Source organism: Manis pentadactyla, chromosome 5 (assembly GCF_030020395.1).
Source record: "Manis pentadactyla isolate mManPen7 chromosome 5, mManPen7.hap1, whole genome shotgun sequence".
Classification (NCBI taxonomy): domain Eukaryota; kingdom Metazoa; phylum Chordata; class Mammalia; order Pholidota; family Manidae; genus Manis; species Manis pentadactyla.
The window spans coordinates 4,264,132-4,291,386 of NC_080023.1; the positions used below are offsets into that span (position 1 = coordinate 4,264,132).

General features: G+C 62.4%; 1 protein-coding gene across 4 annotated transcripts; it reads left to right on the forward strand.

Annotated features, from left to right (window-relative positions):
* CTBP1 (C-terminal binding protein 1) lies at positions 1-26,662 on the forward strand. Of its 4 annotated transcripts, XM_036921459.2 has the most exons (11): positions 1-214; positions 9,322-9,515; positions 10,759-10,936; positions 11,083-11,237; positions 18,802-18,946; positions 20,573-20,779; positions 22,515-22,729; positions 24,163-24,293; positions 24,796-24,923; positions 25,399-25,516; positions 25,756-26,662. In XM_036921459.2, the coding sequence occupies exons 4-11, from the start codon at positions 11,100-11,102 to the stop codon at positions 25,940-25,942; spliced, it is 1,269 nt and encodes a 422-aa protein (XP_036777354.1). In that variant the 5' UTR covers positions 1-214; positions 9,322-9,515; positions 10,759-10,936; positions 11,083-11,099; the 3' UTR covers positions 25,943-26,662. The 4 variants fall into 4 exon arrangements, with proteins under 4 accessions (XP_036777354.1, XP_036777351.1, XP_036777352.1 ...); XM_036921458.2 differs by lacking the exon at positions 10,759-10,936 and having other exon boundaries at positions 2-214; XM_036921456.2 differs by lacking the exons at positions 9,322-9,515; positions 10,759-10,936.
* Positions 26,663-27,255: the final 593 nt, after the last annotated feature.

The window sequence follows — 27,255 nt, forward strand, 5'->3', positions numbered from 1 at the left end:
CCTGTCCCCGCCCGGTGGAGCGGCTGCTGGCGCGGCGCGGCGCGGCTCGGCACGGCGGCGCCCGGGCGCAGGCGAGCGGGCGGAGAAGCGGACGGCACCCAGGCCGCCCCACGCGCCGAGCTCGCGGCGAAGCGTGCCGGACTCGTCGGGGCCCGCGACCGCCCGCACCTTTCAATGGGCAGCTCGCACTTGCTCAACAAGGGCCTGCCGCTCGGTAAGGCCGCGCGCGCGCATTTCCGGCCGCGGGGGCGGGGCGGGGCGGGGCGGCGGCGGGCGGGGCGGGCGCGCGGGTGCCGCTTTGTGTGCGAGTGCGCGTGCGCGCCAGCATCTGCGCGCCGCCGGGCCTGGCCGGGTTGGGGGCGTGGCCGCGTGCGCCGTGCGCGTGCGCTAGCGGCTGCGTGCGACTGCGCTTGCGCCGGCGCCACCGTCATGCCCGCCCCTCCCGCCGCCGCCCGCGCAGGTGACAAAGAGGCACCGGACCGTGGATGCGGTCCCTGTGACTCCCATCCCGGCCCCCGCCCGCGGCCCCGTGACGCCTGGTCCTGGTCCCGCCGAACCACAACCCATGACCCCGGGTCCTGGACCCAGCGGGCCGCCTGGCTCGGGCCTCGCCCTCCTGCGGGGGCCGGGCTGGTCGCGTCCCACTTGGTGGGCTCGGTGCCTTTAAGTCAGCCTTCTGTTGCAAGTGCTCCGCCCGGGGCTTACAGCCTTCGGCCTGTCACCTGCTTGAGAGGCACGCGAGGTCTAAGTTGTCTGCGCGGGAAGGACCCGTGTCAGCTTAGGGCGTCAGCAGCGTTTGGCCCAGGGCGGCCTGGGACAGGCCTCCCTGCGCTCGCCGCGCGCCCCTGCGTCTGGGCCAGCGCTGCGGGCAGGTATCCGACAGGCACGGGTGGGCGCTGCCGGCTCCCGCCTTAGTAGGAGGGCTAGCGGCGCTCGGTGCTGGAGCAGGCCTTGCCCTGCCGTTTGTTTTCTCGGTGCGTGGAGTTACGGCGCCCGGCGGCCCGTGGAGGATGGCCCAGACAGCAGCCCCGCGGCCTCCGCGCGTCGCTGAGCCGGGCTGTTTCCACCTCGGTAATTCAAGAGGTGTGGACCTGCTCTGTTGTCACGCGGCAGCGTTTCCCCCGCCGTGTTTGAGAACGTCGGAAGCGCGGCCCTTTGCAGGTGCTCTAGGCAGCCCTGGGGGCACCTGGCCCGGTTCCGCCGTCGTCCCCCGGCCAGGCCGCGGGGCGCAGGCCAGGTTGGTGTCGCCCCTTGGGCAGGCGCTCTGTGATCGCTAGCGCAGTGCTTGCCGCCTCGGGCACACACGTCGGAGGCCATGTTGCGGCCTCAGTTCCCGGTCAACTGCCAGCCGGCGGGCAGGGCTGGGGCCGCCCCCTGGGAGGGCCCCGCGCCGTCCTTGGCCGGCGGGGTGGACGCCCCAGCTTCCTCTTCCCCGTCCTACCCGGCCGCGGAGACCAGGCGCCAGGGGGCTGGAGGCAGGGACCCAGAGCCTGTGCAGAAGGAGAAGCTGCCGGGGCGCCTGAGCCAGGGGACGGAGGCTAGAGCTTTCTTTGGCTGAGCGCCCGGCCTGCCGTTTGCCTGCCTGCTGAGAAATGAGGGCACCACCTCTGGGCATGCCCTCCGCGAGGACGCCTTTAAGCCAGTGGCGGCCTGGAGAAGCCTGGAACCTGGCCAGGAGCAGGCCCCTTTATAGTGATGGACTCCGTGATGGGTTTCTGGCTGGGGGACGGTGAACCACCCGCATCCCGAGGTGGTGTAGGATTGGTTTCCTTCCGGGTACTCTCAATTGAATAGTCAGAGATGAACCCTTCACCCAGCTGCTGCTTCTCCAGGGAGCCTGAGAGTCAGGTTGCAGATGGGGACCCAGAGCCAGGGCAGGCGGCGCTCTGAATCCTTTCCTGACTCCCCCCGCCCCCATTCTTTTCAAGAGAAGCAACTTCATTGTGTAAAATATACACAGAAAGCACTCAGCAGAAAGCTGGCCTGCAGGGCGGGCCTTCGGGGGCCTGGAGCTGGTGCAGCCCGCCTGCCCTTGCATAGGTGGCATCCCCACACTGTGTGGAGGAGTGACCTCAGTGGCGAGCTCACAGACCCAGCCTGTCCCTGGGGAAACCTGGGCATCCCTGCCAAGCCCCTGACCAGTGCATGTCTTCAGGTTCCCCTGCGACTTCCCTGCGTGTCTGTGAGGTGGGATGGCAGCATGAGGCCACGTGGGGTCACCTGAGTGAGCATGTGCTGAGTGTCAGGGACACAGGGACAGGGCTGGGCACAGGCAGGGCCGAGCCACTTATGTCAGCAGTACAAGCCATTGCTGAGAACCCTTTCCTGGTAAACCCTTGAGCTGTCCGAGGCTGCTGGGTGTGCAGGGCCCTCTCAAAGGTGTGTGCATCCTGAGGCTTGTAGCCCACGGCAGCTGTCCCTCTGCTGGTGGCACTGAGGGCCCACACCAGGCTCTGCAGGAAGGCTTAGAGCCCCAGGTCCCCCCTTGGTGTCACCATCTGTGTCAGCAGGGGTGACTCACGCTGCACTGCCCTCCACCTCCCTAGAAGGCACTTCATACCCCACGTCACAGACTGTCTCAGAAGGCCATCTGTGGACCTGCCCAGGAGCCACACGCTGGCCCAGGCAAGCCCCAGGGCCTCCCGAGAGGCAGCACCCTTTTTCCTGGGGGGCCAGAGGTCTCGTGGGCCTGTCACCACACTGACATCAAGGGGAGGCTCTTAGCGCTGTTGTTCCTGCCCGTGTTACCTTCGGGGAGGTTGATCCCTTGTGTCCCTCATCAGCCCTGGAGCCTGGCCGCAGGGCAACCGTGTCAGTGCCAGGCAGGAGCTCTGTGCTGCTGTGGAGGTCTGACACCTTGGTGGCGCCAGAACCTGGATGGTCAGGAGTCCCAGCGGGTAGGGTGGGGCATGCTGCTGGCCCTGCAGCGTGAAGGGGGCTTTCTACACCCTCTCCAGCATGGGTTGTGACTCCATTGGGCAGGCTGGCAGTCTGTGACTGGTGTGTCCTGCAGTGAGGCCAGGCCTCAAAGGTGTCCTCACAGGGTCTCCGTCCAGCTTCACTGAAAGATCACCGGTGGGGGGGCAGGAAGGGAGGTGATGTGATGGTCCCTGCACCGCTGTCATGACAGGTGAACCAGCGTTCTCTCAGTGAGGACGGGATTCATTTCTAGGATTCTGAAGTGTCATCAAGCTAGCAGAAGGTGTGCATGCACACATAGACAAAACTATGTGAACTAAATGAACGCGTGTGGGGAAAACTTGGCGACAAGTTCACGCCCATGAACACAGTTTTATTCAGCACGAATGGGATCGTGCCTCTTTGGTAAACAGGAGAGCGCAGCGCTTGTGAAGCTGCCTGGTGGGACTTGATGAGGTCCTGTGCTCTGTGCCTAGAGGCCCCAAGTGCTCCCCGGAGCCTTGCCTGCACGGGCTCTGTTCCCACCAGGCAGTAGGCACCTCTGCCCTAGCATGCACCTCTGCCCTAGCATGCACCCCAGCCAGACCTAGCCACTGAAGACCCTGTCAGTCAGGCCAGGGTCTTCAGAGTGATGCCCCCCAGAGGGCTGTGTTGGGGGTGAAGCCAGAGAAGGCCTCCCAGGTACTGCTGACTAACCAGAGTGACCTGCCAAGGGGCAGGACCAGCGGGCAGGGGTGGTGGCCTGCCGGCTGCACTGAACAGTCTGCATTTCATTCTGAGGACAGGGTAGTGGAGGGTCTTAGCTCGGGGTGTGATGGGCTTCTGTTTTGTTTCTGAAGCCTTTGGCTGGGGTGGGAAGGGGAACATGTAGGACAGGGAACCCGGCTGGTGAGCTGCCCATGAGGTGAGACCCTGGCTGTGGCTGCTTAGCTTGGGGCCTGAGCAGGTGGCGGATGGGCCAGTTCTGAGGCTGGAGAAGAAGCAAGAGGCATTTCGGGGGTGAGTTTGGGCATGCTAAGTTATGAGATGCAAGCGGAGGCATGAGGCAGCCGGGGCACCTGCTCCCGAGCTCAGTGTGCTGTGGCCCAGAGTCGGGTTCTCAGGACCTCCAGGGCTGGGACAGCACCTCCAGGAGGCCGGTGGGCAACCGTCTGCCCAGGGGCTGTGGCCCTCCCCTCCCCCATGTTCTTTAAGATAAACTATTTGAGGCCATTTGAGATACTCAACAGGATAGTGAGGTTGCAGAGCCTGCATGCAGCCCGCATGGCAGGGGCCAGTGCCAGGGCTTCTGTGAGGCGCAGGCAGTCCTTGGGGATCCTGCACCTGCTGCTCTCTGCGAGGACGTCTGCTCACTGGCTGGGCCGGTTGCTGTGGCTTCCCCACTGCCCTGCTGAGCTGCGGTGTGCAGGTGCGTGCACATGGTCGTGAGGCATGTTGTGCGGTCAGGCACCGGCCTCCCATGACCACCTCTCGGAGCAGGACTCCTCCCTGTGACATGAAAGACAAGTGGGCGTGCTTGTCAGCGTTGTTGTCAGAACCTGCACGCTCCCCACCTGCCTGCAGGGCACAGCGCCCCTTTGGTGGGCACCCACAAAGCTGCTGGCCTGTCGGAGCTGGAGTGCCGTGTGGGGTCTCCAGCTGTAAAGCAACACACACATCCCCAGTGGAATACGGGAGCAGGGCAGCAGGTGACCAGCAAGGCCTGGAGGAGCAGGGGTGAGGCTGGGAAGAGGTGAGCTCAAGAGCAAGAGGAGGAGGCCTGAGAGTGGCGAGTACTGGGAAGTACAGAGGCCGAAGGCCAGGTCAGGTGTAGCCCCTGGGAGGAGGGTCATTCCAGGTCAGGTGTAACCCCAGGGAGGGTCATTCCAGGTCAGGTGTAACCCCTGGGAGGCTCAGCCCAGGTCAGGTGTAGCCCCAGGTAACCAAGCAGACAGCCCCACTGTGCAGTGACCCAGGTGTGGGGAGTGGGATGGGGGAGGACAGGAGTACAGATGTGTTGTGAATGGTGGAAAGGTTGTGGGGCGTGCTGGGGGCCCAGTCAGGACTGGGTGGGCTATCCTGTGTGCTCAGAGCCCTGAGTCCGAGGGAGGATTCCTGCAGGCCAGAAACCTGGGGGCAGCTGAATGTGAACATGAAACGACCTGCTCGTGCTCCCCAGTGGCCCCTGTTGCTTGAGGGAATGGAGTCACTGCCCTGTGGTGCCGGCTGCCTGCTCCTCAGGATGGGTCTCTCACCAGGGTCATCAAGGAGGCTAGGCAGGTCCTGTTACCTTGTCACTATGGTTCCTTTGCAAGGGACCAGCCCTGCATCCACCCACCCACACTCCCGGACTCGGTCCAGTTTCTGGGAAGGGGTGGGGCAGGCGTGATTGGAATGGGGGTCTTCTGGACACAAACCCACACCAGCCACATGCACTGCCCCCCCCCAGCTCAGCTGGTGGGAAGGGATGAGGTTGGGGAGGGGCTCTGGGGCTCCATGCCAGCTGCAGACCCTGCCGGCTTTTGCGTGATGGGCTCGTGTCTGCCACCGTGGGTTGGGGGCTTGGCAGTGCAGCCTCTGGGAAGCCACAGGTGTGTTCGCTACCTAGCTGTTTGGCTGTCAGGGTAACGGGTTGGGAGCTTGTTGGTTTCGTTGGCTGCCAGACACGTGGCTGCGTCTCTGCCTGGATGTGGGTTCCATGTTTATACCATGTGAGTCTTAGCCCTCACAGTGCTTCACAAGCTGGCACGGAGTTTGAGCTCCAGTTTCATGTAGAACTTTGGGACATCTGCCAGCAGACGTGTGACCATGTGCTGAGCAGACAACGTGGATGGCTCTCCCAGCACCAGGCGGGGCACAGGCACAAGGGGCTCCCAGTATTGGAAAGAGAAATCCCCTTCGTGAAGGAAGAATTTTAATTAAAAAAGGAAAAAATGTTATGCCAAATGAGGAGGTGAATCAATGACCATAGAAAACATGATGGTGTAAACCAGACTGAAGACAGGTGCCTGGTTACAGCCGCTAACTACCCTGAACCAGACCGAAGACGGGCGCCTGGTTACAGCCACTAACTACAGCCAGTTTCTGGCAGTATTGCATGAATCTACACTGTATACTTGCAGTATGTTCAAATATTTTGTATTTTGCAATGAAGCCTTTTTAATTTTATTGACTTTTTGTATTTGATTTTGTCCTTAACAAATACCCTCTTTTAAAATTTTGTGATTTTATCTTTTACAGTAAAAGTGCCTTGAGGCCAATTACGTGGTGAAAGTGCTCCCAGTAAAGACGCTGGTGGCAGACAGCGAACCTGGCTGGGGCAGTGGTGGCCATGTGGTCCCTGGAGCTGCCCACTGACCCTGTATTTGCACCCCAGCCCTGGCCCCACCTCACTTTCTGTGTCCAGGCGGCTCTGTTGTGAGTCTGAGCAGTGAGATCGCTTATGGGGGTTTCTGTTTGGCTAATCGGTGGGCTTCAGCGTTCTCACCCCAGGAACGCCCCCCTGTGCCAGCATAGGAGCTTCCTGCAGCCATGTGGCTAGGTTGCTCTCTCAAGCACGATGGGATGGTCGTGTTTGTGTGTCCACACGACTGCTCGATGTGGCTCACGCTGGTAGTTGCCGTCATCCAGGGCACAGTGAGGGGTGTCGGGCCGGGGAGGTGAGAGCCAGGCTCAGCCGTCTGCCTGCAGTGCCTCGCATGCCCCTGGGTAGGGCACCTGCTGCCCCCGGCAGCAGAGCGTGGGAACACACCTCCGGTTCCTCCATCCACCTGTGAGCTTAGAAACTTAGGTCACGCGTTTCATTTTGAAATCATTTTCACAAAAAGATGAGTGGCGGGCACGGGAGAGCATAGGGGAGATGCCTGGAGCATCCGAGGGGCCTGGCCGACCTCACCACGGCTGTGAGAGTTCTGGCCACCTTTTTGGCGGTGAGCTTTGCCTCTACGGAAGGCACGGTCACAAGTTAGCCACTGAGTGTGTAGCAGGGGTGTGGTCATGCTGACTGGTCAGGGCTTGGAGTGAGGGACGTGGGAAGGCCTCGTTGGGGACACCCTCACTGCCTTGTGTCTCTGGGCCTTGGGAAGAGACAGTGCCCTGCGACCACAGCTGCTGTGGCCGGTCCTGCCGCCACCCTGCATGCACTGCCTGCAAGTGGGGTTCCCTGTGCCTTCCAGGAGGAGGGTCAGGCATCGGGCCGAGCCACTGGCCGCCTGTGCAGTTGCCTCTGATCTGCTGTTTGGAGTAAGTTTGGGGCCACCTTCAGGAAGTGGGAAGCATGGGCAGGTGATGGAGTTGATGAGGCTTTGGGCTCTGTTACTCCTTCCTGCCTCTGCCAGTTGTGGCCGCTGGGCGGGGGCCCACTGCCTCACCTCCCTCGCCTCAGCAGGAGCTGGGGAGCAGGGCTTCCCTTGCAGTCTGGAAAGTGATGCTCAGCCTGTGCCAGCAGGAGGGCTGGCGCTCAGTTGCAGGCCTGCCCTCAGGGCCTCTGCGCCAGGTGCTGAGCTAGCCAGGACCTGGGAGCTTTGTGCACCTGTCCCGTGCAGGGCCTGGATTGTGGTGGTGGCCTGTGTGCTCGGTGGCCAGCTTGCTGCCCTGGCCCAGAGGACAGGCACAGAGGGTCCCGGAGGGCTCCTCGGGGTGTCCCCAGGAGGCCTTGCCTTGGTTTCTGGGGTGTGAAGCTACGTCTGCTGTCTTATGACTCGAGTACATTCTCTGTGGGACAATGTTAAAGGCAGGAGGTTGTTTGAACTGTGAAGCACTTGGTTACTGTTTGGGGTTTTCCCAAGCCGTGCGTGTCGTGTGGCTGGGGCAAGTGTGGCCGTGAGCTTGTGGGGAAAGCCCCACACGAGTCCAGAGGGCCCAGGTCACACAGCGAGGGCGGGGCAGGGCCCTGAGGGTGAGACCGGGACGGAACGTGTCACCCCCAACCCGTGAAGTGCCCTCAGCTGTGGCTGAGGGGCAGCCGGGAGAAAGGGCCTCTGGCCTCCGCTGAGGGAGGCCACACCTCCGGCGGGTGGGGGTGCCACAGCCCGACAGCAGAGCTGGGTGCCCGCCTGGCCAGGCTGGAACTGGCCTGCAGTCACTGGGCGGCAACAGGCAGTGTCGGGACCGAGGAGGAACCGAGGCCCAGTGTGGACCCGGGCTGGCCCTCGGCCCAAGCCTCTGGGACCCCTTTCTTCTGCAGTGTGGCCCCAACACCCTCTGCAGGGGTAGCCTGATGGGAGCCCAGCGCAGGGAGGAAGGCCTGTGAGGATAAGGCTCTCACTGGCAGGGAGCTGTGCACCATGTCCCCTGTGGTCTGGCGGCCCCAGCTCCTGGGTGGCAGGGATGGCGTGGGGGCTTGAAACCCACGGAGAAAGCTGGCAGATGTCCTGACTGCAGCCATCAGGGAGTGGGTGGCCAGCAGCGTCTTGGACTCCCAGCCATGTGTGGCTGCCCTCCTGCCCCTGAGCAGCTGGGCCACATCAGCAGAGGCCTTAGGCAAGCCCTGGCTCTGGGGTATGAAGCATGTCTGTCCTCAGGGCCAGAAACAGCTCTGGGCGCTCGCACCTGGGGAGACTCGAGGCGCTGCCTATGAGGGCCGTCCGAGCCCAGCCCGAGTGCGCAGGTCGGGCAGCAGGGCGCCTGCCCGCCAGCTCTGCATGAAGTGACCACTCTCTGAGTGTCAACTCTGGCCACTGGGTCCCAGGAAGGCCTGCGTTTTTCCCGAGGAGCCAGGCAAGGATGCAGGCTGTGCACATTCCACAGGCCACCCATCTCCCTGTGGCCAGCAGTGGGCAGGGTCAGCATGTCTGCCCTCCACGCCCATGAGCTTCCTTTCCTCGGGAGCCCCTGCTCCGCGCAGGCTACCCCAGTGCACACCCATGGGCTGCAGGTCCTCGTCCGCATGGTGCCCGACTGCGCCCTGGCTGGTCCCTGGGCGGTGCTCGCTCACAACCCCTGAAGCCTCTTCATCCCGGGTCCTTGATGGGTGGGATGTCGTGCGTGCCCTCGGGCCCTGGCCACAGTCTCCAGTCGCCTGCCCCTCAGCAGAGCTGTGCAGCTCTGGGGAGGCCATGCTGCGCCCAGTGCTGGCTGCAGGGTGGGCATGGATTGTAGGCATGTGCAAAGCCCCATGTGGGGCCCCCGCCTGCAGGTCGGCCTCTCGTGGCCCCGCCCCCTGCCCAGTCACAGGTGCAGGAGCTCCTGGCAACATGAGTTGGAACCTTCCAGAACTGGCCACAGCCCTGCCCCCTGTCCCCCTGCCTCCCAGCCTGTGGGGCTCCCAGGCGTGTGGAGGGGATGCTGTGCCCAACAGGGAAGGCGCCGCTTTCAGGTGGGTCCCAGCCCAGAGCCACAGCTGGTCGAGGAAGAGCTCTGCCTCTGGGCTTGAACGTGAGTTCTCAGCAGTATTTTAATATGTCTCTTGTGTTTAATTTTTAGTCAGACTTTGACCCCGGCGCAGGCTTCAGTGGTCGCCGTGGATCAGGAGCCTAAGAGCTTTGGTTCGAGACAGTTAAAGACGTGGGATGAGGATCCAGTGACAGGACGCGGTTCTGCCTGGGATTCCGAAGATAAAACGCTTTGAAAGTCGAATTCATGGTCACAGAAGCCGAGCCCATATTAAGCAATGTCAGGTTGGTAGGGCTTCAGGAGCATGAAGCCACTGCAGCCGGGCCTCCACGCCTGCACGGGGGCCCTGCGGGCACGCGTGGCCGTACTGTCCACTCAGCCTGGGCCCGGCCTGGAGTGCTTCCCCGTGTTTCTGGGAAAGACGCTGGGGCCCAGACCTCATGTGTGCCACCTGTGTGTCTGGGGAGAGGCCTTGGGGTGGCTGGCGAGGGTGGCCTGAAGGTGCGGCTCCCCCGCCTGGCCGGGTCGTTGCACCTGCGAGCTCAACGTGGGGTTAGGCTACTGCGGGGACCTGCCACAGCGTGCGGTGGGCAGGCCCAGTCCTCCCCGAGCAGCCAGGGCGTCGGTGGGTTGGGAGGGCCGGCTCTGCGTGTGGCAGCCCCTGGGATGGCGCTTCCTCAGCCACTCCCCACGGGCCACAGCGTACCCCCACCGAGAGATTTCCTTTGGGCTCCCGGCTGGCCTCGGGGCCTGAGGAACGCTGAGTGTAGGTTTATCAGCTCCCTCGAATATGGTGACGACGGACCCTCCACCTGCTGAAATAAGCTTGTTCGGTGAAGAGTCACTGTTCTCCGAGTAGAGCTGTGGAGACAGTGACGGCACTGTGCACAACAGCGTGTCTGCCTGGCGCCTGTGACCGTGCCATGCTGAGGGCAGGGCGGGCAGGCCTGGGGCCTCTGGCGCGCGAGGGGGGTGCCCTGGCCTGGGAGCCCCATGCTGTGCGCCGGCTGGGCAGTTGCCCTGGTTCTCTGCCCTGCGTGCAGACGACTGTGGCAGTGGGGTCCAGCTCGGCCGCCCCTCTCCCTGGCTCCCCCGCACCTGGGGCTGCCTCTCGTGCCGGCTGGGGTCCGCCTGAGGCTGTGTGGCTGGTCCCTGGTGAGTCTGCAGCCCCGGGTCCTGGTGGGCTGGCATGCCGAGCGCAGGGCCCAGGGAGGCCCTGGTAGCTGCATTCCGTGTGTTGCGCGTGAAGCCCTCGTGTCTCTACTGTGGCCCAAAATGAGGCAGTTACCTCCTGCTTGCAGGAGTTGCTGTTTGATCATTCTGAGCCGTCCTGCCCTCAGAAGGAAAGGTGCTGGCTTCACCCGTGTTTTACCCGTCCCTGCCTCTCACTGCCCCTGCCCTTTCAGATCTACAAGTAAAAAGGATGCTGCACACTGGGGGTGGTCCCTGCCAGGTTTCTGGGCTGTGTTGGGCAAAAAACGTGGGTGCTTCCCCGAAGCCCGTTATGTCACAGTCTGCATATTCCAGCGTCAAAGTGGTGAAGAGTCTGCTCTGGGACAGAGCTTGGAGCTGCATGGCCCCTGCCCCCCACCTCCGTGGGCCGCCCCGGGGTCTCCATGGGTCTCTGAGACCTCGTGCCCAGTTGGGGACGGTGATGGCCAACACCATGTCCATTCTGGCGTCAGTGAGCTGCAGCAAACCCCAGGTGCTTTTCCCACTGGTTTTTAACTTACTTTGACACAGAACCTGGTGACCAGACATTCAGGGCATGAAGTTCTCAGCAGTTGGTGGTGGGAGGTGGGGGCACGGGGCACGCTGCAGGGGGCTGAGCATCCCCTCCTGTCTCTGCAGGCGTCCGACCTCCGATCATGAATGGGCCCATGCACCCCCGGCCCCTGGTGGCGCTGCTTGATGGCCGGGACTGCACAGTGGAGATGCCCATCCTGAAGGACGTGGCCACGGTGGCCTTCTGTGACGCGCAGTCCACGCAGGAGATCCACGAGAAGGTAACTGTGCAGGGGCATGTGCAGTGGTGAGGAGGGTGGCAGGCCGGGCGTGGGCTGGTTGCTAGGGCCGCAGCCCAAGCAGGAGACACCGAGGCGCACTCCTCAGCGGCCTTCCCCCGTGGGATGAGCCCCAAGTTGCCCCCAGCTGGCCGTCGGGTGGGGGCAGGATTTGCTCTGGCATCCTGAATCCTCTCTGCCACCGCTGGTGTTCCCAGACGCCAGAGCCCCGACGTGGGTGCGGGGGCAGTGCTGGGGGCCGCAAGCCGCAGCCCGTCACCCGGAGATTTTGCTTCCTAGCGGTTGGAGCTTTGGGGCGTCCTTCACGATTTGTGTTCTCAGATCACCTGGGTCCCTGTGTGTGAAGTGCATTCACCCAGTTTCTGTGGTCATGGCCGACTGTGCGGCTTCCCGCATGTGACTGAGGAAGCCGGAGGAGGCCTTAGGAAGCCTCAGAGCCTCCAGGAGCTGACAGGACCAGAGGAAGCGAAATCCACAGGGTCGGGCAGGCCCGGCGGTGTGGCCCTCGAGTGTCTGCTGTTCAGCAAGAGGCGGCTGGCAGCCCTACAGGCTTGCTGAAGGTGGGCCCTGCCAGACCACCCCTGGCTCTGGGGTGGGACCCCCGAGAAAGGACAAACTAGAGCCAAACAGGCCCCCCACAGTCCATCGTCCAGCCTGTGAGCAGCTGCATCGAGCCTTGAACTTGGATTATCGGTGGCCTTGTACCACCATGCCCCGGACACCTGGCAGAAACCGTGGATGGTCCCCTTTTGAGGAAGATACCTTCAGTGTAGACTTCTATACAGACCACTCTCTAGTACAGCGTCCATCACACAGCCAGGGATCCTGGGTGCAGAGGAGATGAGAACTGTGGGTGAAAACCAGCAGACACAGACCGGGACAGGCCTGGGAGCTGTCGGGAGCCTGCGAGGCGCTGGCTGGGACGCCCACATCACCAGAGAGAGAAGGCCCAGCTTGAGCGTCTGACGAGGGCCTGACGGCTCTGAAGGTGGTGCAGTAGAGCTGCAGGGAATGTAGAGGACTTAGGGCTGAAAAGTGGCAACGCTGAAAGGGACCATTTACCGGGTAGGTCCCCTGCCAGTAGGCGCCAGGGGCAGGGACCCAGGACAGGACAGAGGGCATGGATGAGGCCCCAGGGGGCCATGTGGCTTCTAGCTGAAGTCTTGGAGGAGGGAGAAGCCAGAAGCAGCATTTGCAGAGGTCAGGCTGACAGTTTCCTAAGACCCGGGGGAGACAACAGTGGATGGGGGCAAGGGCAGGCCCTGCGGAGAGCGCCAGTGCATTCCTACCAGCTGGGCTCACTCCTGCGGTGTGCCTGTGGTGTGCCCTATGGCCACCCTGATGGATTCAGCCAGAGAACTGGCACCCACATGCATATGAACATCAGCTGTGAGTGTGCCCGGCAGCTTTACTCCAACAGCTGGACCAGGCAGAGCCCAGATGGCCTTCAGCTCTGATGTGTGCACATGTCAGGAGGGGCAGCGATCCGTGCAGTGTCAGTAGGCGTGTGGAGACGTCATGCTATGTGAAGGGCTGCATGCTGTGTCCTTCTGTTCTTCCTCCAGCAAGGCCACAGGTGGACACAGTTGCTGGGAGTTCAGGTGGAGTGTGCAGAGAACAGCGAGCGAATGGGAGGCTGTCCTGGTGGCAGTGGCGAGGTCCTGGTCCTGTTGTACTGGTAGCTGCTCAAATCAGCACATGATGAAATTACAGAGAGCTGTGCACACCCCCACACGCACACACCCATGCACACACAAGGATAAGGAAAAGATGGAGAAATCTGTGAAGGCACATGAAGGCACCTGGTCACGTGCCCAGCATCGCTGAGCTAGGCCACGGCACACAGGACGTCTCTGTGAATCTTGGCAACCTCTTATGAATCTTAAACTATTTCAAACTAAACAGATAATTTTTGGAAAAACTAAATACACAATGAAAGACAATACAGATACATGTTTTTAAAATCATAAACAGTATTAAAATATTAGCTAATGAATATGAAAAGTAAGACAAAGATGTTTTCTTCAAGTTTCTGTGATGACTGCCCTTGCACTGTTCACCATGTAAGAACTTATTCTCCATGTAAGAACTTGTTCGTTACGCTTCAGAAGATTGGAGACTGTTGAGAATTAGGCTTGGGGTGGATTAATGATTGTACACTGAGTCCCCTATACAGAATTTTATTGTTGTTAACAACCATTTGATCAATGAATTGAGAGATGCCCTCTCAAAAAAAAAAAAAAAGATGTTTTCTTCTAAAATTGTAATTAAAACCAAAATGAACAGGTTAAAGATACCTGGAAGCACAGGGCCCCGGGCCCCCAGCGTGAGAGCAGACTGCCCCGACCCCGACGGGAAGATTGCCGTCTCTGCAGAAGCTGGGGCTGGTATGGGGACCACGCCTGTCAGAACAGGTGAACGCAGAGGAAGTCCGCCCCAAAGAACAGAATTTATGCCTGGACAGAAGAGAGTGTTAGGTCCCCTTGAATCTGCAGTGCGCCCAGTCGTAGGGCCAGCAGCGCACCGCAAGGGAGGGATCGCCAGAGACCTGGGAGGAGCTCTTGGACATTAAAGACGTGAGTGAAAAACTTAAACTTTATTAGGAAGCTTGGAAGGCATACTCGGGACGCCCAGAAGAAAGAGGGAACTGGTGAGGGAAACGGAGGGAGGCTTGGACCCTGCCCGGCACGCGGTGTGCCCGGGCCCTTGGAGTCTCCCACTCACAGTGGACACGGAGTCCTGGACAAGCCTGTTCCCAGGCCTTGCGGCCAGGGGCAGCCAAGTGACGAGGTCCAGCCAGGAGGTCGTGAGCAGGCTTCGTGTGCACAGTAAACTTCCCTGTTTCTGCTGGCTGGAAGCCAGATACAATGGCCGAAGCCTCAGCAGCCTCCTGGAACATGAGAGGAAGCCGTGTTTGGGAATGGTGGAGCAGCAAGACAGGAGCCTGGGGCCGTGGCGGTCCTGGAGCTGACGTGGGGCCTCTGGGAGTGGGGTGGGGGAAGCACGGCCTGGCTTAGGTGTCACCGTTGACTGGGGGCTTCTGCCTCCTCTCAGCTGGTAGAGTTAGATGTCGTCTAAGTTCCAGAAGGACAGCCTGGTGTTATTACCACAGTGAAGAAGAAAACTTCCAGAGCTAAATAGAGACTCCAGTTCTCTTGCTGTGGACCCAGGACAGATGTCGGGGTGTCCACGGGACGCCCTGCCAAGAGTCCAGATTTCACCAGTGCCAGGGTGGGGCATGTCCTCCACAAAGACAGGAATCGGACCAGCCCCGCACTGGGCATTTAAAGCTTCTGGGGAAAACAATTTCAATCTGGATCACATCTGATCCAACTGCTAATCTGATGGCAGAGGCATTTTCTCAGGTCCCCTCTTGGATGGGCATCTGTGAAATGAGGACAGCCTTGAAGAAAGAAGACTGGCTTCCATCCCTGTGGTCACAGGGAGTCCCAGAGGGGCATGGAGGGGATGGGGGTCCTGCAGAGGTGCGAGGGTGAGGGGGATGTGCTCAAGGCAGGCATCTTGCCAGAAGGAGGCAGGAGCTAGGGCTGTGTAAGAAATGAATTTTAAAATCCAGGAGAATGCAGACAGGCTTTGTAGCAAGTGGTGGGGTGGCGGAGAGTGGCCGTATCCACTGTGAGGCAGAAAGCCAGGTAGTGTCAGTTCCTAAGTGGATGGGACAGAGACCCTGAAACAGTTCCCACCTTGGGGGACCTGAGTATATGGAAGGCGGCTTTCGGTCAGCGGACACAGGGCTAATGAGCTGTGAGCCCTGGGGGCTGAACGGTGCACGTGCCCACGCTTGCATGCCCGGGAGGGCTGCACACCTGCTGTGCTCCAGGAGGGCCCAGGCGTGCATACTGCCCTCAAGGCAGAACAGAACAGAGGGTGGCAAGGCACACAGAAAAGGGCCATGTACTAGAAAACGCCATCTGAGAAAGAGGCGGTCAGAGAATTGTGGGGCACAGGAAATAACAACATGGAAGCAGAGATGGGGGGGCGTCGGCGACAGGTGTGGACACCAGTGTTTGGTCTCCACCAACCAAGGGAGGGCTGACCCACAGAAACGGGCATGGAAAGGGGTGTCTGGATAGAAACAGGTGGGGCTTATCCCCAGGCGCACCCAGACACCAGGGGCCCCTGGCCCTCGGCCCACAGCAAGGTGCTTGCAGGGCACATGCGGTCACTCCTGGTTTTGATGGCGCTTCAGCGGGCCTGTGAAAACCTCAGGCCCGCAGTCTGTAGCCCAGCATTCCCCTCTGGGCTCTCGTGCAGCTGTTTGTCTTAGAGAGGCTCCTGAGCCACCTGAGAATGGGTCGGTGGCCTTGTCTAAGCAACGGCTGCAGAGTCAGCCACACCTGCATGTGCGAAGTGGAAGTCACTGGAAGCTCAAGACTGCGTGCCCAGAGGCAGGACAGGATGGAGGGAACAGAGGCCCCCTCAAGGTTACAGCAGGTGTACCCCCTGGCCAGCCACCAGCTGGCGCCTTCCTGACGGACCAGGCTGGCTTTCCTTCAGGGGTGCCCTGGGAGTACCCCTCAGGCCCCACTGTGAACCAGGAGCACCCGGGGGCTGTAATCAGAGGTGCCCACAAACTGGCCCCATACTACCCCTATTCTGGAGTTGGTGCCAGGTTAAATTATGGACCAGCCACAGCTGGTACAGAGGGACAGGAGAGGATACCTGCTGGGGCAGCTGCCGGGTCCCAACCTGAGGAGCCAGGCCCGGCCCTGGGCCTCTTGCAGGCCTCCTCCCGGGGAGGCTGAGCAGCACCCGGGCTGTCACAGCCCCTCTGCGACCACGAGGAGGCCTGGGAGGGTTCCTGGAGGCGGGGAGCTGGCCGCCGCCCTGCAGCTGCATGCAGGCCCATCTGCACAGGGCTGGGGGTCTCTGAGTAGGGGTCAGGTTCCTATTCTGGGAATGCTCTAGTACCATGTGATCACAGTAGAAAAAGGACTAAAACGTGTGAAAAATAATTTTCCAAGAAACAGACGTGGGCAAGTCACACTCAAATACAAATTAACACTCCAACCACGGTGCTGGCTCACACCCACCAGGGCAACACTTCAGACCCCTGCGCGCCCGGTGTCGGCTGCACGGACCCTGCATGCTTGTGGGGCCGCAGCAGCACCGGGCCTTAGGCTCTGAAGCGCACCCATAGTTCCCGTTTCTGAGAACTCACCTCGAGGGAATAAGCAAGTCCCTGGGTTTGGTCAGCACGCTGCTGGTATTGGAAGCAGCCCAGACACCCCGAGAGCAGGGCACATTCAGACAAGTCATGGACTGCCCATGTCAGGATGTAGCAGGGGACAACCCACAGGCACCATCTGAGGACTGTTTTCTGCCCTAGGTAAATGCACAGTGAAAAGCCATCTGTTGACAGCCTCACACACGAGCCTGTGCTTTGAGGGGCTGCCTGTCCAGCCTGTCCACAGCCAAGCCCCCTCTGCACGCTTGTCTCAGTGGGGGCCAGAGACCCAGGCCCACCGTGGTGCCTCCCTCTGCACAATGCATCTCTCCTGAGTCCAGGGTTCTCCTAATGCTCAGACGGGCGTCCCTCTCTCTGCATTTCTGGCACATGGTCATGCCTGCCCACTGGGCACTGACAAATATCTACATGCAACTCACCCCAACAGTCCCTTGCCTCACCTGCCCCAGGGGTCCCTCATTGGCTCTTGTGGCCCTTCCATCTTGGGGTCACACAGAACAGGGCAGCCAGAGGGGTTTTCTCAGGGTCTCACCAGCTGAGCCCTCCCCTCACTCCTCAGCTGCAGCCCCCACCACAACCACTGCCCCAGTGTGCACACCTCCTGTCCACCCTCCGAACTCCTGGTTAATCCCCTCTGCCTGTCACGGGTGCTGCTAATCTGCTCTCCACACCAGCTACCCCAGAGGTCAGTGTTCCTGGGTGGCCTCAACACCCGCTGCAGGGGCCAGAGATGTGGGCAGTAGCTGATACATCTCAGCAGTGCCCTGGCTTCTGGGAGCTGAGATGCCTTCAGCACAGGAGCAGGAGCAGGGGTAGGTGGCACCCTCAGGCCCCCTCTGCCCTGCTGCTCAGCCACCCTTCTGCGAGGTGCCATATGGAGACTAGGTCATGGCAGAAGAAAGGGTGGCCGGCATCTCCCTGTGCATTGCCCCCTCCAGCCCTGGGTCCCACATGCAGAACAGCTGGCAAGTGTGCCTACCTGACCGCCTCAAGTCCAGGTCCTGCCGGCGGCTGTAGGCCTCTCCTCACGCGTGATGCCCGGTGGTCCCGCAGGCTGTGCGGGTGGGCTGTCCGCCCCCACCCCCCTGGCCTGGGATCCACAGAGCCTGTTTTAGCCTCTGCCTGCTCCAGACCCCACGGGGCCCCACGAGGCCCTTGGTCAGGTGCGGGCACCACCCCAGCAGAGCCAGGCAGGAGGTGCCATCCCCGCAGACCTGGTGGGTCCCCCTACCGACACGTCTCCCCACAGAGTTAGGTTTGCCCCTCGGGGCCGCCGCTGCTGTGGCTGGCCCGCTCTGGCAGGGTCCTGGGGCCTCGGCCAGGGTGCTGGGTGCCAGCTCCGCTGCAGGTGCCTGGGTGGGGGTGGGGGCGAGGCTACAGTGGGCTTTCTTCAGGGCAGCGCCCTGCAGCCCCCTTGCAGGCAGGCCCCATGGGGCAGGGCCCTGAATTGGGTGCAGCAGCGGGTGAAGCTCGTCAGTGGGGAGGTTTGTGCCCCCTTGCACGGTTTTACCAAAGGAGTGGCCGGTTCCTCAGTGTCACCCAAATTCTCTGGAGATGCTGGCACCGTCTGCCTGTGTGGGCTTCTCACGGAGGCCTTACCAGGCCTCGTGGCGGCCTGCGCCAGTGTGGGGGTTTGACCCACAGCCATGCTCCCAGGAGGCACAAAGACAGCACCCTGACACCCAGTGGGCCTGGGTCCCTTGTGGAGGCTGTGGCCAGCCTGGCCAGCCTGAGCATGTGTAGAGCGCGTGCCGAAACCACTGTGCCCCGGGTCTGACCTGTGGAACCTTCGTGGACCTGGTCCCACCCTGTCCTGATGCCCCCAGGGGCGCTCATGGGAGCTGGGGCGGCCGCCCGGGCAAGTGCAGTGTGCAGTGAGCCCTGGGCCCCTGGCCGGGGCGGTGGGTGTGGCCTCTGCTCCGCCCTCAGGCATGGGGCCTTCGCCCATGGAGTGCTTGGTGTCCAGACCTCCGTCCCCAGGAGAACATAACTAGCGCCCCACGACTGCCCACGTGCATGGCTCACTCTGCAGTTCCTGGTCTGGCAGCAGTTCGCCAGTGTCCCCAAGGCAGGGTCTGGAGGTTCTGGGCGCTTCGTGTCCTCCTACCGCTCAGCATGTCCCACCCACCCGGGGTCCGGTGCCCACCGGCAGTATCTTTCCTCCTGAGTGGGTGGAGACGGGGTGGGGCCCTGGTTTCCTTGACCTTGACAGGTCTGAACCAGGGCCGAGCCGGTCTCCCTCCAGCGACCTGGCTGTCGCGAGCGGGACGCGGCGGTGGGACGCTCGCGGGCAGGGCTGCTGGGCCGGCCGAACTGCAGCTGTGCGCCCTCCCGCAGGTGCTGAACGAAGCCGTGGGTGCCCTCATGTACCACACCATCACACTGACCAGGGAAGACCTGGAGAAGTTCAAGGCCCTGAGGATCATCGTCCGGATCGGCAGCGGCTTTGACAACATCGACATCAAGTCTGCGGGGGACCTAGGTAGGGCCCTCGGGGCTCCTCTCTGCCGCTTGGGGGCATCCTCCATGGGCGGCCTCACCTGCTGCTTTGTCTCTTGAGTTCACTCTGCGGAAGGGCCAATGTCCTGGGCTGTTTGAAGGCGCCGCTGGGCTGGCTTGTCGGGGTGCAGTGCATCCCCCTTGAGCCACGAGGTCTCAGGAAGCCTTGCTGGGCGTGCGTCCGCTCGGGGCTCCCCCTGCTCCAGTGGCTTCAGCACAGGCAGGCAGCCACGGATCTGTGTCGGGGGCTTCATGCATGCCCTTCCACACGACGGGGGGGTAGGGAAGTTTATGCTGCAACTTAGGGCACACGAACACAAATGCGTGCACACATGTGACCCTGCACACACACATGTGGCATGCTTGCTGAAGAAGACAGCACTTGGCTTCCTTGTGCTGGCCCTGGTCAGTGAGAGGAGGTCATGCCTGACCAGGGCTTCCAGGGTCTGGTTTCCCCTCTCCTCTGGATGTCAAACCGCTCTCGTGACCGTGTCTGCTGCAGATGCAGGGCGGTGTTTGACGTCACACGTCCTTAAGTTCCTCTGCCCCTGTGCGCCCTGTGCACTCATCACCGATTCACTGGCCGAGCCGTCTCCCCTCGTGCTGCCACCTATCACTTAACTAGCAGCATCCCCAAGAAGGCTCCTGAGCGTCAGGCCACAGCCTGGCTCCTCCCAGGGCTCTGTCCCCTGCTCGGAGCCGGTCCTAACCATGCCGTGGTCTCACAGGCTGGGGCTCTGTCCCTCAGACATGGTTGTCCCAAGTGGCAGGTGAGGACCCAGAAGCCCCAGGCCCTGCAGCTGGCAGTTTTGTCCCAGATCCAGGGAGCAGGGTACCCGGCTCTCCCCCAGGCTCCCTTGGACCTACCCTCGCCGGTGTTCCGTGGCAGGCTGAGCTGTTTTGGGAAGGCAGCGTGGGCTCTGTCCTGTGTCCTCCTGTGCAGCCCTGTTGGTGTCAGACGCCATCCTAACCTTTGGGGCCACCTCCTCATTGGGGAGACTGACAGTGTGTAGGAAGCAGGGGTGCATTCATGCAGGCTGTAGGGACCCAGAGACAGCCAGGTGGGATGAGAGTGAAATGAGCTGGGCTTGGGGGACAGACAGGGGGACAGGAGCCGATGCCCAGGAATGGACTGGCTCACAGTGGTTTCTGCCAGTGTGGGCACGGCCTGGCCTCTTGGAGAGAAACGGGTCACTGAGGCTTGGTGTGGAGCAAAGTTGGAGCCAGTGCATGGTGTTCCAGAGCCAGCCTGCTGCTGTGGCCACTGCCCAGGGGGCCTGGGGCCCTGGAGGCCAGAAGGTGGTGCTCGTGTGGGTGTGGCTGCCGCCTAGGGCTGGCCCTGGATTCCAGCCTGGGCACGACCCTTCCTGGATGGTCAAGTGGTAGGTGGTCCAAGCAGGGCAGAACCAGGTGTTGGCATCTGCCCCAGTGGCCTCTGTCCTGTGCCCCGCCCCATCCACCCACTGGGCCCACGGGCAGCTCTTCCACGTGGCTGGCACAGCGCATGGAGCCTGTACTTGTCTCGGGGCCTCCCTAGGGCCTCCAGTCTTTCACCGGTGGAGTGCCAGGATGGTCCTGGTGGCCGCCCACACCTGTCTTGTGTCCCCAGGCATCGCTGTCTGCAACGTGCCGGCGGCGTCTGTGGAGGAAACGGCTGACTCCACCATGTGCCACATCCTCAGCCTGTACCGCAGGACCACCTGGCTGCACCAGGCACTGCGGGAAGGCACGCGGGTCCAGAGCGTCGAGCAGATCCGGGAAGTGGCTTCTGGAGCCGCCAGGATCCGAGGGGAGACCCTGGGCATCATTGGACTTGGTGCGTCAGCTCTGACCTCACCCCTGGCATGGGCTCGGTGGACAGTGAGGCCAGCGCTTGGCTGTGCTGCGGGATGGCCCCCCACCAGGGATAATATCTGAGCCTGGGGACGGCAGAGAAGAGGCTGTACTGGCCCATGTCTGCCCAGGAGCATAGTCACAGCCACACAGGGCCATGCACATGCTGTCACATGTGCCCACGGGGCCACGCACACGCTCACAGAGTTCCATGTGCCTGCGGGGCTGTGCTGCTATGAGCCTTTGCCCAGTCGTGTGTTTGCACATGCTCAGTGTCCATTCAGACACACTCACCTGCCCCCACCCTGGCAGCAACTAAGTGGATGTGGCCCTCAGGTGAGGGCCAGGTGGGCCTGGGGTCTGTTCCTCACACTGTGGGCTGGGGCTGGTGACCTGCTGCTGCCCACTGGTCCTGGGTGGAGGGCAGCAGCTGCCTGGGCCCTGCCAAGCTCGGCAAATCCATGTGACCCGTGTGCGGCAGCAGCCTCAGAAGAGAGGCTGGGGGGCAAGGGCGGCAGGTTCCGGCTGAGAAGGGGAGCAGGACAGGGGCAAGCGTGGAAGGAAGGGCCTGCAGCGCAGGGGGTCCTGAGACCACCCGTTGCCACCACACCTCTCTCGTCTGTGAGCCGCCTCCCACCTGGCATGCCCCCAGCCTGGGCAGCCCCAGCGTGGATCCACCCTGCGGGCCCCCTCCGCACTGCTTCCTGAGCTCCAGGCAGGCCTCCCCCGGCCCAGGCCCATGTGGTCGTTGGGCGCCGGGAGGCAGGGGGATGTCTGGGGAGACGGGGAGCGGAGTTTCCCTGGCTAAGGATTTTGGGGCCCCACAGCCCCTTTAAGGCATGCTGGTCAAGAGACTGAACGGGGCCAGGCTGAGTGGGGCTGACCAGGCTGCGCCGGATGGGCCGGCCTGCATCCCAGCCCCATGGGACTGGGCAGAGGGCCCGGGCTGCTCTGGGTCCACGGGCCGCAGCCCCTACCCCTTACCCCTGGGGACTCCGAATGCGGCTCGCAGAATGTGTAGGTGCTAGTTATCGCTTGCCGTGTAACAAGCTCCAGAACCGTGTACCACAGGACAGCTGTTGTGACTCGCTTATAGTGCTGCAGGTCTGTGTTTTGTGTGGAGCCAGCAGGACTGTTCTGCTCTGGCTTCACCTGGGGTCCCTCCTGGGCACGGCGGTCCCTGGGGCCTTGACTGGTGCTGACTGGTGCTGACCTCCTGCGGTGGCCTCTGGGCCACGGGCGTTTCCGGCCTCTGCTTTCCTTGTTAACGTCCCCCGTTCAAAGCAAGCCTGAGGGGCCCCAGGGGTTGGGCCATGATGTGTCCATGGGCGGCAGCACCAGCCCGAGACGTCAGGGCCGTGGCCGTGTACGCTGCCCCTCGTGGGTCCTGGGCCAGCCGTGTCACCTCCCAGGGCTGCTCCACAGCTGCTGGCCCACAGGTCAGAGCTCACCCCCAGGGGGAGCCGTGGGGCGTGGACGCCACCCCCCAGGTGCTGGGGCCCCACCCTGGGCGCCTCCCATTAACCGCAGGGCTTCTGTACAGTCACCACGTGGCCATCATCCCATCCTACTCGTCCTCACAGGAGCCCAACCACTGCACAGCTCAGCTTCCGGGCACGGGCGCCCTGGGCTGAGCCGTGCTGCACAGAGGCATCATCCAGGCAGACAGGAGGCTGAGCCTGGGCGCAGCCACGGTGACATGAGTGTTGTCCCGCCAGGTCGCGTGGGGCAGGCGGTGGCGCTGCGGGCCAAGGCCTTCGGCTTCAGCGTGCTGTTCTACGACCCCTACCTGTCGGACGGCACGGAGCGGGCGCTGGGCCTGCAGCGGGTGAGCACCCTGCAGGACCTGCTCTTCCACAGCGACTGCGTGACGCTGCACTGCAGCCTCAACGAGCACAACCACCACCTCATCAACGACTTCACCGTCAAGCAGGTGGGTGGGGCCTCGGCGCCCAGGGGCGGCACACGGGGCCAGCAGGCAGCCGGCTCACCGAGGCCGGCGGGACTGTCTGGGACAGTGGGCCCCTCCCAGTGCCTCAGCTGCCTCTGGTGTGGATGCCCTCCTCCCTGCCCGTTGTGCTCGGCCAGCCCTGTGCTGGGAGCCGTGGACCCGCCGCAGAGGCCACAGCACCAGCATTTTGACACCAGATTTTCATCGAGTCCTGCCATCCCCACTAGTGGGATGGGCACAGAAGTCCAAGGGTCTTGGGCTGCCGTGATACTGGGTGAGGGGATGCTGGCATTGGCACCATGCAGACAGGGTGGGCCGAGTGCGGCAGACGTCGCATACAGCTCACCAGTGTTCTGGAGCTGTGGTTTGTAGGTGGGGCAGAAGCTGGGCCTGGGGCTGCCCCCCACTGGCTCCAGGCCTTTCTGGTGCCTGTGTGTGTGTGTGTGTGTGTGTAGATACCCACAGGCACCCAGATGTGGTTACCAGCAAGTTTGCATGGGGGTGTGTGTGTTGGTGTGACTACAGCTGCATCTGTGCCCTTATATGTAGGCGTGTGCCTACTTACCTGGCATGTGCATGTATGTTTACATGTGTGCATGCCTCTACATACACATACACCTGTGGGCGTGCACTTGTGTGTATGCAGGTATGCATGTGCGCACATTCACATATGTGCAGGGAGCCCCCACTCTGCCCCCACAGCCCCTCTGTCCACTCAGGACACTGTGTTGTCCCTGAGAACTGACCACGGGATAGTGCCTGAGCACCACGGCAGGGGGAGCCCTTCACCACAAAGCAGCGTGGTGTCTGCAGGCTGAGTATGAGGGCTTTCAGGGAGAACAAACGCGGCAGTGCTGGAGCAGAGCGGCTCAGCGGCAGCCCAGCGGCAGAAAGGGGCTCTCTGGCCAGGCCACGCTGAACCACACTGCACGGGAGAGTCCCTGGGGTCCCCTCTGTCTCCCCAGGGTGTTTGGATGCATCTCGAGGCCCTAAACCCCTGCCTTCTGGGACAAGGCCCACCACCCTGGGGTGCGTGGGGTCCCGGGCTAGGTGGTGCAAGCCCAACAACAGATGCTGTGTCCCCAAGACCCCAGGTCCTTGCCAGGCGCTATGTACAAAGTGGGGTCAGACTAGAAGCCCCCCGGCCCGGCCCATGCCTCACTCCCATAAAGGGAGGGGCCGAGCGTTGGCATGTCTGCTCCGGCTGGTGGGCCTGTAGGTGGGGTGGCAGCCATGTGCCCTGAGTCTGCTGCCAGCCTGTGAGAGCCAGGACCAGTGCCGTGCAGAGCCTGGGGGCCTGGGTCCCAGCGCAGAGGTCCTGCCACGGCCCCTTTCTCGGTGTCCCTGCACAGCGGGGTGGGGGGCCAGTGAGCAGGCCTCTGGCGACCTGTTCCTCATGTGTTTCTGTCTCACAGATGAGACAAGGGGCCTTCCTGGTGAACACAGCCCGGGGCGGCCTGGTGGACGAGAAGGCGCTGGCCCAGGCCCTGAAGGAGGGGCGGATACGTGGTGCAGCCCTGGACGTGCATGAGTCGGAGCCCTTCAGGTGCCTCCCAGCGGCACCCTGAGCAGTCCTCAAGACAGGGCCTTACTGGTCGGGTCAGGAGCCTGGTTGGTGCCCACGCACGGCCTTAGGCCCGGCCCAGGGCATGGCGGGAGTGCGCATGCCTGGCCTGTGAACCCCCGCTGGGCAGAGCGTCCCAGGGCCAGCCAGGTCCCAGCCGGTGGCAGCCAGCACCACAGCCAGGACAGCTCCCAGCACCCTGCCCCTGAGGGGAGGGTGAGGCTCTTGACCCTGCCACACACTGCATCTGTGGGCCCCTGCATGTGCGAGGCCCTAAGCAGGAAGCCTGTCCAGGGCAGTAGGCCGGCTGTGGGTGGTGGCGGGAGGGTCTCCAGTCTGAGAGCCTATGCGTAGGGTCTGTGTGCCGTGTGTGTCCCCCACCCCTCCACAGGGCCACCCCACTGCTGTCAGGAGTCCGTGGGCAGGTCTGACATCATGGGGCCGTTGGCCTGAGGCAGATGGCTGACCTGTGTGCTGTCCACAGTTTTAGCCAGGGACCCCTGAAGGATGCACCGAACCTGCTCTGCACCCCCCATGCAGCCTGGTACAGTGAGCAGGCGTCCATCGAGATGCGCGAGGAGGCAGCCCGGGAGATCCGGAGAGCCATCACAGGTGGGCCGACAGGAGCCCCCCTGAGGTGCTCAGGGGCAAGCACTGCCAGCGGCTGGAGGTGGCACCTGTCTCCTCATTCGGCCAAGTGTGTGTCAGACCAGCATGTGGCTGGGGGTTGGGGGCAGCAGCAGCTGGGGCGCCTGCCCTGGGCAGAACCCCAAACACGGAGGTCAGCCCCCGGTCCCCTCCCCCTGTGGGGGCTTCAGCACAAGTTTTGTCTCCTACCACTCCTTTGGGAGGTCAGGGTGCCCTGCAGGCCCAGGCTGGGCCCTGTCAGCTGCTCTGAGATCCCCAGGCCTAGCAGACGTGGTGCACCTGCTCGGGGCTGGGGGTCTCCGAGCCCTGAGGGTGACTGTGCCCAGACAGGTGGGGTGCAGTGTGCGTAGAGGAGGGGCCTTGCCGGGTGGCGCGCTCCTGGGGTCCTCGGTGGCAGCTGTTTAATGGGCACTTCTCTTGCTCTGCTCACGTCTTCCAGGCCGGATCCCCGACAGCCTGAAAAACTGTGTCAACAAGGACCACCTGACAGCCGCCACCCACTGGGCTAGCATGGACCCAGCCGTTGTGCACCCCGAACTCAATGGGGCCGCCTACAGGTGAGTGGGTGCGCCAGGGCTGTGACTTGGGGCACCTCCCTTAGGGCTGGGCAGGCTCTGGGCCTGGACACACCCACTCATGTGGGCTCCTGTGGACACCCCTCTGGGTGGAGGCCACTCTGGGGCCCAGGGACGGGGTGTGGGTGGGGCAGCGGGGCCCTGTGGGGTCCTCCGAAGCAGGCAGCCTGCAGGAGCAGGATCCCCTCCCAGCAGCCTCATGTGCCTCCTTCCTCTCCCAGCAGGTACCCTCCAGGCGTGGTGGGCGTTGCGCCCGGCGGCATCCCGGCTGCAGTGGAAGGCATTGTCCCCAGCGCCATGTCCCTGTCCCATGGCCTGCCCCCCGTGTCCCACCCACCCCATGCCCCTTCTCCTGGCCAAACCGTCAAGCCCGAGGCAGATAGAGACCATGCAAGCGACCAGTTGTAGCTGGGGCGGAGCTCTGCGGCCGCGGTGCAGGCGGGCGGCGCCCTCGGGCAGGCGTGTGCAGAGCTGGTGGCCACGGGCTGCAGACTGTCCCGGCACGAGGCGGGCAAGAGGCGACCGGGCCTCCCCCGCGTCAACTGTAGTTGTCCCGTCCTGAGGGCCGCTGCCGCCAGGTCCTTTGCGTCCTCGTTAAGCAAAAGAATTAGTAGTTAATCCGTCATGAACATTCTTGTCTGTGTACAGTCTTTAGAACATCACAAAGGATTTGTTTGCTTATCTGTCAACAAAGAGAAAACCCAAGGGAGCGTTCAGCCAGTCGTCTGTGTTGGAACGCGCCCCAGAACGAGGCAGTTGGCAAACTTCTCAGGACAACGACCCCTCCCCGTTTTTCTTTGTACGCCACACAGTGCATTGTTTTTTCTACCTGCTTATTTTTAGAATAATTTAGAAAAACAAAACAACGGCTGTTTTTCCTAAGTTTGGCATGAACCCCTTGTTCCAGTGAAGACGGCACCGCAAAGCGGCTGGAAGAGGGGAGCGCAAACAGCCCGTGGTGTACCGTGGCCGTCGGCGTCTGTCCTGGGGCGCGGGGCATGGCGACCTGGCCCGCGGGTGCCGTCCTGCTGATGTGGTAGCTAGCAGCATTTTGGTTAAAATCATGTTTGTGACTGTAACCATTTGTATGAATTATTTTAAAGAAATAAAATTCCCAGAAAGAGCCTGCATGCCCAGCGTCTAATTTGGTTTCCTCTCACGGGGAAACTGGCAGATCTCAGTCCTGGCCTGGTGGCCTGGGGGACTGGAGCGAGCCCTGCGGAGAGCCAGGGGGCAGTAGTCCCTGGGACCCCGCGTCTAAGTGGGGCCAAGGGTCCTGTCTCAGGCTGCTGAAGGAGGGACGCGTGAGCACTGGCACGGGGTGGAGCACTGGCCCTCCTTCCTGGCGCTGCTCCTTTGGGCAGCCTGTGACCCAGGGCAGAGCCGACACCAAAGCTTTTGCAGATAGGAGCTGGAAGCAGGTGCGAGATGGGTCCTTGACTTACATATGCAACCCAGCACACATTCCTTGCCACCTGTCACAGCTTGGGGCCAAACTGACTTGTCCTAGTCAGACCACAGCCGCTGGCTTCCGTGGGAGGCCCGCCAGCAGCCCCAACCACATAGGATCACCTTGCTCCCCTATTCAGAGCCCCCACCCCCGGCCCTTGTGGCCCCCAGGATGCTGCCAAGATTCCACATGGAGCCCTCAGCCCTGCACAGGGCCACCAGGCCAGACGTGGTGAGCTGCTCCTGGCCTCTGCCCTCCAGTGTGTGTTCCT

Bases quoted from the DNA above. Each gene is read 5' to 3' on its own strand.
- CTBP1 (XM_036921456.2), top strand. From the start codon at position 175: ATGGGCAGCTCGCACTTGCTCAACAAGGGCCTGCCGCTCG. The intron at 11,238-18,801 runs GTAACTGTGCAG...GCCCTCCCGCAG, and splicing joins CGCAGGAGATCCACGAGAAG to GTGCTGAACGAAGCCGTGGG. The intron at 22,730-24,162 runs GTGGGTGGGGCC...TCTGTCTCACAG, and splicing joins ACGACTTCACCGTCAAGCAG to ATGAGACAAGGGGCCTTCCT.